This window comes from Orcinus orca, chromosome 16, assembly GCF_937001465.1.
Source record: "Orcinus orca chromosome 16, mOrcOrc1.1, whole genome shotgun sequence".
Lineage (NCBI taxonomy): Eukaryota > Metazoa > Chordata > Mammalia > Artiodactyla > Delphinidae > Orcinus > Orcinus orca.
In genome coordinates, this window is record NC_064574.1 from 81,860,831 (window position 1) to 81,874,322 (window position 13,492).

At 46.1% G+C, this 13,492-nt stretch overlaps 1 protein-coding gene and 1 long non-coding RNA gene across 2 annotated transcripts in view; one reads left to right on the top strand and one right to left on the bottom strand.

Annotated features, from left to right (window-relative positions):
- LOC125961438 (uncharacterized) overlaps positions 1 to 13,492 on the bottom strand; it is an 88,655-nt gene that overhangs the window by 2,313 nt on the left and 72,850 nt on the right. The window lies entirely within an intron of this gene.
- ZNF394 (zinc finger protein 394) lies at positions 1,163 to 8,705 on the top strand. The gene is made up of 3 exons (XM_004268906.3): positions 1,163 to 1,679; positions 2,458 to 2,584; positions 7,294 to 8,705. The coding sequence occupies exons 1-3, from the start codon at positions 1,269 to 1,271 to the stop codon at positions 8,688 to 8,690; spliced, it is 1,935 nt and encodes a 644-aa protein (XP_004268954.2). The 5' UTR covers positions 1,163 to 1,268; the 3' UTR covers positions 8,691 to 8,705.

The following is a 13,492-nucleotide window of genomic DNA, read 5'->3' on the forward strand; positions in this document are numbered from 1 at the left end:
CTGCAAGCCACAACTCCTGAGCCCGTGCGCTGCAACTGCCCCGTGCACCTAGAGCCCGTGTTCCGCAACAAGAGAAGCCGCTGCAACGAGAATCCCACGCACAACAAACAGCAGCCCCCATGCAGCAACGAAGACCCAACGCAGCCAAAAATAAATAAATTTATTTTAAAATAATAATTTTTAAAATTAAATTAAATTAAAATATGTCCTCAGTCTACATGGACTCTTTAAGCATTATCTCTTCTGTGAAGCTTAATCTCTTCTGTGAAGTCTTTCACTGTACTCTCTCCATTAGGCATGGTTGATTATTTCCACCTCTGGTTATACAAATAGACACTGCATACACCTCAAAGTACTGCATTTACCACACTGTCCTGCAAGGATTTGTTTAAGTGTCTGTCTCCCTTAGGAGACTGAACAACGGAGGACGGGGACTATGTCTTCCCAGTTTTGTGTCTGTAGTGTCAAGCACGATGCCTGGCATGTAGAAGATACTCAACAAACCTTTCTTGCATTAAATGAATACCCAGTGGATGAATGACCACTTATTGTACAGTTGGAACTTTAACTTTCCCTAAAACAAAATTTACAAAACTTTATTCACAGATAGTGTGTTAAAGAATGACATTCATTTTTAATTTTTGGCTGCGTTGGGTCCTCGTTGCTGCGCGTGGGCTTTCTTTTTAGTGGCGGTAAGTGAGGGCTACGTCTTCATTGCCGTGCACGAGCCTCTCATTGCGATGGCCTCTCGCTGCTCTGCATTCTCCCGAGCCCAGCCTCGAACTCCTGTCCCCTGCGTTCAGATTCCCAACCACTGCGCCACCAGGGAAGCCCGGGAGGCCCCTTCGTTTTTAAAGGGAGAATATCCTTTAGTTTGGTAACCTTAAGGACTATAAACGCCACATTAAAATGTACTCGTGCAGAGTATCTCTGAGGGGTGAAGACAGCGAACCACCGAGATGCACCTCACTCCTCCGGGGAGCCTAGAGAGGCCCCGGAAATGCCCGGGAGGGGTGGACACAGCAGGGAGTCGGGACGCACTTCCTGCTGGGGCTATTCCTGCTGGTTTTTGTCACGGGACTTGTCAGCTTCTGGGAGGAGTAGCTGCGGGTAGGAGGGGGCTGGGCAAGGTGGGGGCTTGTTAGGGAGGGGATGGTGGGCAGCCGCTGCTTCGGGGAGATCCGATGAGCTCCGTGGCTTTTTGCTGGGTTTGCTGTCATTTCACCTGAAGGCAGAACTCCGGGAAAGTGCGCACTTGCAGGAGAAGGATGAGTTGGATCTGGACCGCAAGTCAAGGCAGGGTCGCTGCTCTGCCCCTGAGTGATGGACCTTGGATAGTGAAAGTGGAGGAAGATTCACCCGGAGGTGGGGAGTCCGACCCACCAGGGGACTGTCCGGATCCCGAAACTTCCCGACGGCATTTTAGGCGGTTCCGTTATCAAGAGGTGGCCGGACCCGAAGAGGCGCTGAGTCGACTCAGGGAACTTTGTCGTCTGTGGCTGAGGCCCGAGGTGCACTCGAAAGAGCAGATCCTGGAGCTGCTGGTGCTGGAGCAGTTCCTGACCATCCTGCCCCAGGAGCTCCAGGCCTGGGTGCGCAAGCACTGCCCGGAGAGCGGGGAGGAGGCTGCCGCCTTGGTTTGGGCTCTACAGAGAGAGCTTGATGAGACCTCACGCCAGGTGAGGAGTGAACGTGTTCTGGTGGTGGGAATGGAGGTGTGAGGGATGCTGTGGTCTTCATAAGTTCTTTCCTTATTACATTTTGCGTGAACTTCAGGATGTGTATGAAACATGAGCCCTTTAACCTAATGGGACGTCACACCATCTCCAGGTAGGTAGGGTCAGAGTCATTAAACCATAGGACACCCAGCTGGTGCCACAGAATTGCCTGACCTGTGGAAATGCACACACCTGGTGTCAGAAGTGAAGGAGTGTTGTAGTGAATATTCAGAGTACTGAGAGCAGAGGAGACACACAGGAGTGTGGTTTTCCTTTACAAGGAAAGGAGAGGCTCAGGGGAAAACACATTACTGCTGTTGGTGAGGTACCTTCCTCTGAAGATAGATCTTTGTATCCATTTCACAGGTGAGGAAACAGCATCTGAAAGCCAGCACTGCAACTCGGGACTCTGGTTAACCTGTATATGTTCAATCCATATCAGGTGTCTGCTTTGATAAATCACAGCAGTATAACCCAAATGAATATTTTGCTCTCCCCCCAAGTTAGTGTAGACAGTTCATAGAAAGGCTTTTCAGGATTGCAGGAGAATGCCAGCTTCTGTTTTTAGTCACTTTGCAACTCCCGCATCAGTACAAGGCTCACTGATAAAGACTCCGTTGGTCGTGACTCGGTTTCTCAGCGCTCGCAGACTCCTCTCTGGAGTCCGGCTTCATCCTGGCACTGTTGGTGACGCCATCCTGGGATGGCAGGTGCTGAGGGAGGTCTTGTGTTGTTTCAGGGGTTGGTGACAGTCCAGGATGTGGCTGTGTCTCTAACCTGGGAGGAGTGGGAGCGTCTGGGCCCAGCACAGAAGGACCTCTACAGGGAGAGTGCGCCGAAGGATTATGGGAATGCAGTCTCGCCAAGTAAGTGCCCTGCCTTTGCTTGTTTCCAGCTGTGTGATTCCTGGAGGGCTTGCTTCAGTAAATCCCCCAGCCAGCCTGCCATTCAGACACAGGTTGAGAGCCTTCGAGTCCCTTTTGTGACCCAAGCAAGACGTCTCTGTTCTGTATTGTTAGGTGATAGAGTCAGCTTTTTATTTTCGTTCATTTTTTAATAAAAATACATAAGAAAGTATAAAGACATAGAATGAGCACCTGAGGATTAACCACCCAGGTTTATCGAATTTTAATATTGGCCATGGCTTCATTTTTTTTTTCTGAAGAGATAATATATTACAGCCATAGCTATAGGTGAAGCTCTGTGTACCCTCCCTGAAAGCTCTACCCTTGATCCTTCTCCAGCGGTAGCCAATATCCTGACTTACCATTTCCATGCTTGTTTTATATTCTTTCTACTTATACATGTAGCCACATATACACACTCTCTCTATATAAATGTATGTAAACACGTAAATATGTAAACATGTAAACGTATATAGTATTTTTACATGTTTTTATAGTATATAAATTATATTACTGTATGGTTCTTTTGCACCTTGGCTTTTTTCTCAACATTGCATTTTTGGGATTTATCCATGTTGATACGTGTAGCTCTAGTTTATTCATTTTAACATCTATATATTTCATTGTATGACTATTCCAATATTTACTTATCCATTCTCCTGTCAACGGACGTTAAGGCTTCTAGTTTTTCACCATTACACACAGTATTATACCAAACGTTCCTGTCTCTTTCTCCCTGTGTTCATATGTAGGAGTCTCTGAAGAGAATATACTTAGGGATGTTTGCCCATCTTGCTGTCCAAAATGATGGGAGCCAATCTGTACTCCTACCAGCCGTATATGAGAATTCTTCTTTCTCCACACCCTTGGCAACATTTGGTGTTCAGCTGACAGCACGATGTCTTAACCCAGTAGCCCAAGTGTTCCTTTTAGAATGTTGGTTTGCATCACACCTCTGCTCATAACCTGAATACTCCTCATTTCACGCAGAGTAAAAGCCTGTGGTGCCTGATGGGACGTGGCCCTGTTCCCTTCTGCTCTCCCCTCACTTACACCCCCAGCCTCACTGACCTTGCTGCTCCTTGAGCGTGGTGGGCATCCTGCCTCACGGTCTTTGCTCTGATTGCTCCCTCTGCCTGAAATATTATTCCTCCGGATCTCCACCAAACAGACTCCCTGGCTTGTTTCAAGCCTGTGCTCACATCTCACTTTTCGGCGAGGCCTGACCTGACCGTCATGTTAATACATGATTCCTGCCATCAGCCACCTCACAGATCCCTCACCTTGCCTGACGTGGTCCATAGCATTTATTACCCTCTGACATCCTATATATTTGACTTTATGTTCATCTGTTGTCTGACCACCCCTTCTGGAATGTCAGCTCCACAGGGGGAAGGATTTTTGTCTGTTTTGTTCATTTATATCCCAAGTGCCAAGAATAGTGCCTGGCACAGAGTAGGTGCTCAGTAAGTAATACTGTTAGGATTAATGAATGGTGTATCCTTATCTCCTCTCCTTTCCTCCACTATCTTTTAAATTGTTTTGTGGCTGTTCTTTATGTTTTTGATACTAATCCTTTGTTATTTTATTGGTTATAGAGGTGGCTTGTCTTTCTAACCATGGCGTTTTTGTTATATAAAATTTTGAAATTTTAATATAGTCAAATTTTTCAATCTTTTACTTTATGGTTTGTGTTTTTCGAATCTTCTTAGGAAAATAGGCCCTTCTCAATCCTGATTCCAACTTTGCAGAGACAATAACTTTAAAATCTTTTCACGCCTTCCAGTGGTATTTATTTTCATATTTCTAAATAAGATGCTTATTCTGCTGGGTTTTTGTTTCTCAGTTTCAGTTATTATCTCTTGACTGCCTGCTAAGGACGACAGGGTCCTGTCTCCCCAGCATGCTCACATTTACAGTCCGTAATTCTCTCAGCATAGTTAAATCAGTCTGTTTTTGTTAAGGGAGTGTTTCAGTATTATGCCTATATAAATATTATCTATATTCACCCACCTAATATGTATGACTGTAAGTCTTTTCCTTTACAGCTTTTAGTTTTTCCCAGAATTAATAATGCCTCATTCTGCACGTGCCTCCTTTTCTAACTCCTGAGCACCAGTTCACCCACAAACTCTCTGTTAGAAATGTAAACCCCTCTCAGTAAGTTCAGATTCATCAGATGGGCCATCAGTTTCATTCTCCCCTTGGAGAGTTCCTCCTCAAGCTTCCTCTGCTCCAGGCTGGATGGGCTTCTCCAGGTCAGTTACACAGCTGTTGTCCTAGAACGTTCCTTCACTCTCACCTTTTTCTCTTTCCCGGATCCCATACGATTTTCTTCCTTGGTTTACCCCCTCCATTTGATATAGAATGACCTCCGGTATATTACAGAGAACATATACTTGGGAACTCAATGCATGTCTAAACGCCTTTATTCCTCTCTCACATCCAGATCCTGGTGTGGCTGGATGTAGCATTCTACTTTAGAAATGACTCTACCCTTGAATTTTGAAGACGGTGGATTTTGTAACTAGCTTGCCATGTTGCAATTGAGAAATCTGACGCCACAGTGATATTTTATCCTTGGTGTGTCATCTGTTCTGTGCAGAAGCCTTTAGGAGCTTTTCTTTATTCCTGCTGGTATGAAATTTCACAATGGGTGTGGCTGGGTGTGAGGTTTCTTTTTTCATTCACTGTTCTGAGTAGTTGGTGGGCCCTGACAATATAGACGCTTGCGTCTTTGAGTTGTGAGAAATTTTTTGTACTATTATTTTATCTATTTATTTTTATCTCATTTTTTCCTGTTTTCTTTCTGGGATTTCTTCCAGTTGGATGTTGGAACTCATGGGCTGATCCTGTAGGGTTCCCTACCTCCTTCCCATTTCCTTATCTTTTCTTTCCCTTTCTGGAAAATCTCCTTAGCTTTATTTTCCAACTCTTAGGTTGAAATATTTCTGCTCTCATTAATATTTTGAAGAGCTTTTTCTTTAAACATCCCTTTTCTTTTCTTTCTTTTTTTTTTAAGATTTTTTTTTGATGTGGACCCCTTTTTTTAAAGTCTTTATTGAAATGGCCACAAGACCGCCCCTGTTCTATGTCTTGGCTCTTTGGCTGCGAGGCATGCGGGATCCCAGCTCCCTGACCAGGGATCGAACCTGCACCCTCCGCATTGGAAGGCAAAGTCCCAACCACTGGACCACCAGGGAAGTCCCGAAATATCCCTTTTCTTATTTTTTTAAATAGATTTATTTATTTATTTTTGGCTGCATTGGGTCTTCGTTGCTGGGCACGGGCTTCCTATAGTTGCGGTGAGCGGGGGCTACTCTTCATTGCAGTGCTCTGGCTTCTCGTTGCAGAGCGCGGGCTCCAGGCATGCGGGCTTCAGTAGTTGTGGCACTCAGGCTCAGTAGTTGTGGCTTGGGGGCTCTAGAGCGCAGGCTTAGTAGTTGTGGCACATGGGCTTAGTTGCTCCGCGGCATGTGGGATCTTCCCGGACCAGGGCTCGAACCCGTGTTCCCTGCATTGGCAGGTGGATTCTTAAGCACTGCACCACCAGGGAAGCCATATCCCTTTTCTTATAGCTTCCTTGTTTCCTGGGTGCAGTACTGTCTCTTTTTTATCTGCGAATATTAATTATAGGTTATTCAGTTTTCTCTCATTTCATGGATTGCATGTTTCATTGGCATTTCTGTCAGAGGTTTTCCTGAAATTCTGGTAACCTTTCACTTTCTGTTTGTGTTTAGCAGTTAAACCCAAGCATTCTGACTGGAAACTATTGGGAAGGACTTGTGAACTGTGATCTTCAGGACAGGGTCAGGCATCAGGCGCTGTTTTACCTGGAAATTCCCACATGTCAGTGTCTCTGGGTCTTTGGCCCAGGCTGCTAAGTTTTCCCATAGAGTGATTCAGTCAACAGATATTTCATTGCGTGCAGATAAGCCAGGTGCAGTTCTAGGTGGGAATCCAGTAGGGACTAAAGCCTATGAAATCCCTGCCCTTTCTGCCAGGAGGATGTCAGGCTCGGGGCTGACAGTTTGAGCCTGAACAGAGGACAGTGCATGGAGGTTCCACCAGTCAGTGTGTCCATTTTCACTTGACTCTCCTCATGGGAAGGTGGTACCTGTCCCCTGTTCTCAGCTGTGCCTCATGTCCCCAGTCCTGAATTTATCTGGTTCAGCCTTCCTGGAGAGTAAACTGCAAGAATTCTGGACTGGGGGATGGAATCCTTCACAGACTTTCCATCAGTCCTAGATTTACTGCCTACCCAGAGCCTGCCTTCAGACTGGAGGCAGCTGGTGTGTCTGTTACTGTAGCTCATCTCTCTTAGTAAAGCATCCTGCGTGCATGGGATAAAGGTTGTACCGTCTGTGTCAACACCTTCTCCAGTAGTGCCTCGTGTAATACAGTGATTCACACGACAGTGCAGTGGGGCTGGGGCAGGAGAGACGGGTTGGCCGGCGGAGGCACAAGTATAAAAGGAAAGAAACGGGGTTTGTACAGGTAAATGTGAGCACATCTGACAGGTTAGTTAAAATAATTTAACTTCAGGAGTGGTTTCATGGAGGACATTAAAAGGGCTTTGGCCGGGGGTGGGGTTTGTTTTTCTGCTAGCACTTTCTTATTCACTCTTGTGCAAGGATGAAATGTCAGCAATCTGTATCTTAATGTTTCAGGTTTGGAAACCAGAACTGAGAACAAAGAGTTGATTCTAAAGCAAGAAATTCTAGAAGAAGTGGAGCCACAAGGGCAGCTACAAGAGTCCCAGGAGAAGGGGCCCCTGTCTTCCGAGTGTGGGGTTGCCCATGAGGACAGGATAGAAAAGCCATCAGGCGACCCCTCACTGCTGAAACTTGAAAAGCCTCCTGAAGATCAGGGAGCCACCAGCATCTCAGATCTCAAGAGTGCTCCCAGAGAAGAGGGAGACTCCAAAAAGAATGAATTGGGGACTAGTGCCAGGAGTTCAAACTTCATTCCTGCTCAGCACATCCAGACAGCAGAGAGACCCATTACCGGTGATGAACGTGGGAACTATTGCAAACACAGGTTAGATACTGTGAAACCTCATGAATCTCCTGACAGTGGGGAAAACTACCGTCATTCAAGCCTACTTGAGGCGCAGAGGCGGTTCCATGAAGAAAGACCTTATATGTGTGACACCTGTGAGAAGAGTTTCAAACAGCGTTCCGACCTCTTTAAACACCAGAGAACCCACACCGGGGAGAAGCCCTACGGGTGTTCTGTCTGTGGGAAAAGCTTCAGTCAGAGCGCTACCCTCGTTAAACACCAGAGGACTCACACTGGAGAGAAGCCTTACACCTGCCCCAAGTGTGGGGACAGCTTCAGACAGAGCTCAAATCTCAGTCGGCATCAGAGAGTCCACATGGGGGAGAAGCACTACATGTGTCACGAGTGCGGGGAAATCTGCCGTATCTCCAACCATTTTAGACATCAGAGGACACACCAGGGAGAGAGACCCTACACGTGTGAAGAGTGTGCGAAGAGCTTTAAACGGTGTTCCGACCTCTCCAAACACCAGAGAATCCACACCGGGGAGAAGCCCTACGAATGCCAAGAATGTGGAAAAAGCTTCAGTCAGAGCGCAACCCTTGTTAAACACCAGAGGACACACACAGGTGAGAAGCCGTACACGTGCCCCAAATGTGGGGACAGCTTCAGACAGAGCTCACACCTCAACCGGCATCAGAGAGTCCACATGGGGCAGAAGCACTACACGTGTCACGAGTGCGGGGAAATCTGCCGTATCTCCAACCATTTTAGACATCAGAGGACACACCAGGGAGAGAGACCCTACACGTGTGAAGAGTGTGCGAAGAGCTTTAAACGGTGTTCCGACCTCTCCAAACACCAGAGAATCCACACCGGGGAGAAACCCTACGAATGCCAAGAATGTGGGAAAAGCTTCAGTCAGAGCGCAACCCTCGTTAAACACCAGAGAACTCACACTGGAGAGAAGCCTTACAGATGTCTTGAATGTGGGGACAGCTTTAGACAGAGTTCACACCTCATCCGACACAAAAGAATCCATAGAAATAAAGCCCCATCATTTTGACATGCTTCTGCATGAGCTGTTTTGTTTCTCTCTCTCTCTTTCTTTCCAGAAACTACATTCTTTGGCTTTTGGAGTATTTCAGTAATCATGGGTCATACTGCCCTGGGCATTACACCCAAGAAAGATTGAATCCAGCTAGAGTCTAGGGACGCCCTTTGGTAGCGTATTGCCTTGAAGCAGGACTGCGTGAGTCAGGAGCCCCACCGGAACACACTTTCCAGCAGAGCGAGGGCGGAACCATGAGAGTTCTGTCCTTGTCACTCTTCTGGAACCTCTGCTTTTGGACCAAATCTTGTCCCACCGTGTTGCTTCCCTGAGAATGTATTGCAGTCACTTAGAATTGTCTTTCTTCTTAGATGGTAGATATTTTATACTCCAGAACACCTTGTACAGTTCAGTGCCTACAAGAGGCACTCTATATATTTGACTTTTTTAAAAATTAATTTTGCAGAGTCCCTCTTTCTTTCCCATTCTTTCCTTGTTGCATTAAACACAGCTAAGAACTTGGATTAGAGCCTAAATCTATCTGATTATCTTTCTAGTGCTACCCACTGATAATATGCATTGCATCCATATTTTTGGAATTTTTTTTTTAATTAAGGGAATACAAGTACATTATTGGATATCTGGGAAAACAACAGGGGAAAAATTACCCAAAATCCCAACACCACAATCCATTTGATACTGGTATTTTGGTGTATTTCCTTCTGATTCTTTTTCTGTGCACATTTTTCTATATAACAAAAATCACAGTGTTTATATTTTATATCTTCTTTAGTATTATGTCCTAAGGATTTTACATGGTTTTCCTAAACGTTATGCTTAATAGCTGGTCATTTTCCATCAAGTGGATGTAACAATTCCTTTTGTTGGAAGTTTCAGGTCTGTCTCATTTTTCATTGTTGCAAAAAATGCTGTAGTGAATGTCAGTGTAATTTTAGGATTTGGATTGTTCTTTAGAATCTAACGCTACGTTCAGAGAAGTAGAATTCCTTGATCAGTGTTTTAGTTATTTTATGGCTTTCAATACACCTTTCCCCCAAAGCAAGTGCCAAGTTACATTCTATTATGAGTGTGCCCAGGAAGAAAAAAACATGTTGATAAACTGGTAGCAATCTTCAGCGAGACTCAAAAAGCACTATCTATAAAAGATTGGTAAATTTAACTACACTATATTAGGAAAAGACAAAATAGGAATTACAGCCCATGAAGATGAAAACATACTCAATTACATTAGTAATAAGAAAAATGCAAATTAAGCCACAATTAGATACTATTTCACACCTTACAGATGATCTAACCTTTCAAAATCTGTCAGTACCAAGTACTAACAGAGACGTAGAGTGGTGGGAACTCTCCTCAGCTATTGGTGTGTAAGTTGTTACATTTACTAGGGAAAACAATTTGGTGCTACTTCTTAAAGTTGAACATGTATATAACTTATTTCTAGGTCTTTTCACAGGGAACCAAGAGGCATTTGACATGCTTTTTTGTAAAAGCCCCAAACTGGAAACATCCTGAAAACTGATCAGCCAAAGAGTTTCATAAATTGTGCTATATTCCTGCAGTGGGATACTCAGTGTCAGTGAATATGACTGAACCACAGCTATACAGAGATGCATGATTCTCAACACACATGTAGTGAAAGAACAAGAGTATGATTCCATGTACACTAAGTTCCAGAAAAAGCAAAACTAGGTAATATATTGTCCAGACAGAGATAAGTGGTATATCTACATAACGCAAGAGAATGATTAACCTTTATTGAAGAGGAAGGGAGATGAGACTGGAGAGAATATAAGGGACTTTTGTGATTCTGAAGGTGATTTATTCCTTAACTAGGATGAGGAGGCATGGGTGTTACTGTTTACTGTCATATATATTCATATACTTTTGAACTGTGATATCTCACAAAAAACATGAAAAGTTTATTGTGAAGTATTGCTAACATACACATGAGTGTAGACTAGAGAGAACAATTTTAAAGAACATTCACATATGCACCACACCGATTAATCAATTCTTAATATGTCATATTTGTTTCATATCATTTTTTTTTTTGGCTGTGCCACACAGCTTGTGGGATCTTAGTTCCCTGACCAGAAATCAAACCTGGGCCCCCTGTAGTGAAAGCGTGGAGTCCTAACCACTGGACCACCAGGGAATTCCCTTCATATCATTTTTAAGGAAATAAAACAATATAGGACTTCCCTGGTGACGCAATGGTTAAGAATCCACCTGCCAATGCAGGGGACACAGGTTCGAGCCCTGGTCCGGGAAGATCCCAGAAGCCACAGAGCAACTAAGCCCGTGCAACACAACTACTGAGCCCGCGCTCTACAGCCCGTGAGCCACAACTACTGAGCCCACACACCACAACTACTGAAGCCTCCACACTTAGAGCCCGTGCTCCACAACAAGAGAAGCCACTGCAATGAGAAGCCCGCGGAGCGCAATGAAGAGTAGCCCCCGCTCGCCGCAACTCGAGAAAGCCCGCGCACAGCAACGAAGACCCAACGCAGCCAAAAATAAAATATAAATACATTAATTTAAAAAACAACAACAATGTATACTGTAAGGCAGTGGTGCCCAACCTTTCCAGCACCAGGGACCAGTTTCGTGGAAGACAATTTTTCCATGGATGGGGGTTGGTGGGGTGGGGAGATGGTTCAGGCAGTAAGGCACGCGACAGGGAGCAGCATATGAAGCTTCACTCGCTCGCCTGCCACTCACCTCCTGCTGTGTGGCCCAGTTCCGGTACTGGTCCTCAGCCCAGGGGTTGGGGACCCCACTGTAAGGGACACTCATGTGCCCTCCCTAATCCCATTCCCCTCACCTTCAAGCCAACTCATTACCCAAGGAGAGCACGCTTCTGTAGTTGTCCAGCATCACGTCTCTGTAGAGGTCCTTCTGAGCCCAGTCCAGTGTGTCCCACTCTTCCCTGGTGAAGTACAGAGCCACGTCCTCAAAGGACAGCAACCCCTGGAAACATAGCGACTAACTGCAGCTGCAATTCTTACAATAACTTTGTGAGCTACAGTTTTATTATTACAGATGGTCAATATTTGAGGATTCTCTGGCCATTTGGTCTCTGCTGCAGTCACTCAGCTCTGCTCTGGTAGCACAGACACAGCACAGACAACAGGAGAGCAAACGGGTGTGGCTGTGACCCAATAGAACTACTCCCGGCTCCAGGTGAGTTTGCCGACCCTGCTCTGTACAACACTACCTTCCACATCCTGTATATTTCTTCTGCCCGGATCTCTCAGGAAAGAGATGGCTCATTCCCATGAGGTCACTGAGGACGGGGCAGCGAGCGGGCCATTCACACAGGGATGGACAGGCTAATGGGACACAGGGATGGACAGGCTAATGGGACACAGGGACAGACAGGCTAATGGGACACAGGGATGGACAGGCTAATGGGACACAGGGGCGGACAGGCTAATGGGAACCACCCAGGCGGGCTGGAGCTCGTGGGGCTGGCTGTCGTGGGCACTGCTACCCACTAGGTGTGAAGGGGGAGGACGGGAGGGGACACTGGGATCCAGAAAGCTGCTGGAGAAGCAAGACCGGAGCGGGGGGCAGCCCAGCAGGGAGGGACTGAGGGATAAACCCCCAACAGCGATCCCCTGCAGGCGTCTGGTCCCCACCCCATCCCCCTGCCAGAAGCCAACCCGAAGCAAGAGCAAGGGAGCCCGTAGATGGAGAATATAAAGGCCAGCCTCCCAGGGCGCAGACAAAGTGGGGAACGGTGGAGAGTGTCTCCACGGGCCAAACACAGACCGCTGAGCACCGTGCCCACGGCAGAAGTTTCCATCTGCGACTGTGTATCCAGCTCCCGGGGGCCGAGAGGCCTGGCGTCTGCCCCCCCCACTCGCCGTGGTTCAGGGGGTGTTCGTGCGGAAGGGCTTCAGCAATAGGAACACCAGCCCCACCCGAGATGCTTCACGCTGCTCCCCTCTGCAGACAGACCCTGAGTCTCGCAAACGACAGGCCTTTCTTTCCTCCTGCCCACACCTGGCCCAATGCTTCATCTTACTTGACTTAGCAGCAGCATTTAACACAGCTGATTACCCCCTGCTACTTGAAACTCTTTCTTCAACTGGTTACCAGGATGCCAGACTTTTGGCTTCCCCTTGCCTCACTGGCCACATCATCTCAGTCTCCTTTGCTGGCTCCACTTCCTCTGACCTGGAAGTGTTGGAAGCTATAGGCCTCAGTAATAAGATCTCACCTCTTCTCCATCCATACTTATTCCCTTAGTGATCACAGTTTCATAGTTTAAAATACCATTCACACAGATTACTCCCAAATTTAAAGTTCCAACTGGAGTTCTTCCCAGAGCTTTGAGTTTCCAAGGAAAATTCACTTTCATTCAGTCCTCCAGATGGGATTTCCATGAACCTCTGAAGCAAGATGAAAGAAAGAAATGAGGACACACTATGAACACCAAGCTGAGATTTCACGGGAGGGAGATTAAACTCAAACTTGCCTGGAACTCAACAGGAAGGGGCTCTACGGTAGGCTCCACTTCTTCTGTGCTCTGTTTTTGGGGCAGAGAAGCATCCTCAGTAGTCATAGCTGGAAGGAGTAGCAAAAAAACCATGAAGGAGATAAACTATACCTTCCCACTTCCAAATTCACTAGGACAAAAGCTATCAGAAGACAGATGAATTATATACATAAGGCCTACTCCACTTAACTCAAAAAGCTCAGATAAAGACAATAACATGAAAGTGCTTTGACCAAAAAGTTAAACTCATGGACCCATAATATCTCAACCTTTTGGAATAATCTAA

Bases quoted from the DNA above. Each gene is read 5' to 3' on its own strand.
- ZNF394 (XM_004268906.3), top strand. From the start codon at position 1,269: ATGAGTTGGATCTGGACCGCAAGTCAAGGCAGGGTCGCTGCTCTGCCC. The intron at 1,680-2,457 runs GTGAGGAGTGAA...GTGTTGTTTCAG, and splicing joins TTGATGAGACCTCACGCCAG to GGGTTGGTGACAGTCCAGGA. The intron at 2,585-7,293 runs GTAAGTGCCCTG...TTAATGTTTCAG, and splicing joins TGGGAATGCAGTCTCGCCAA to GTTTGGAAACCAGAACTGAG.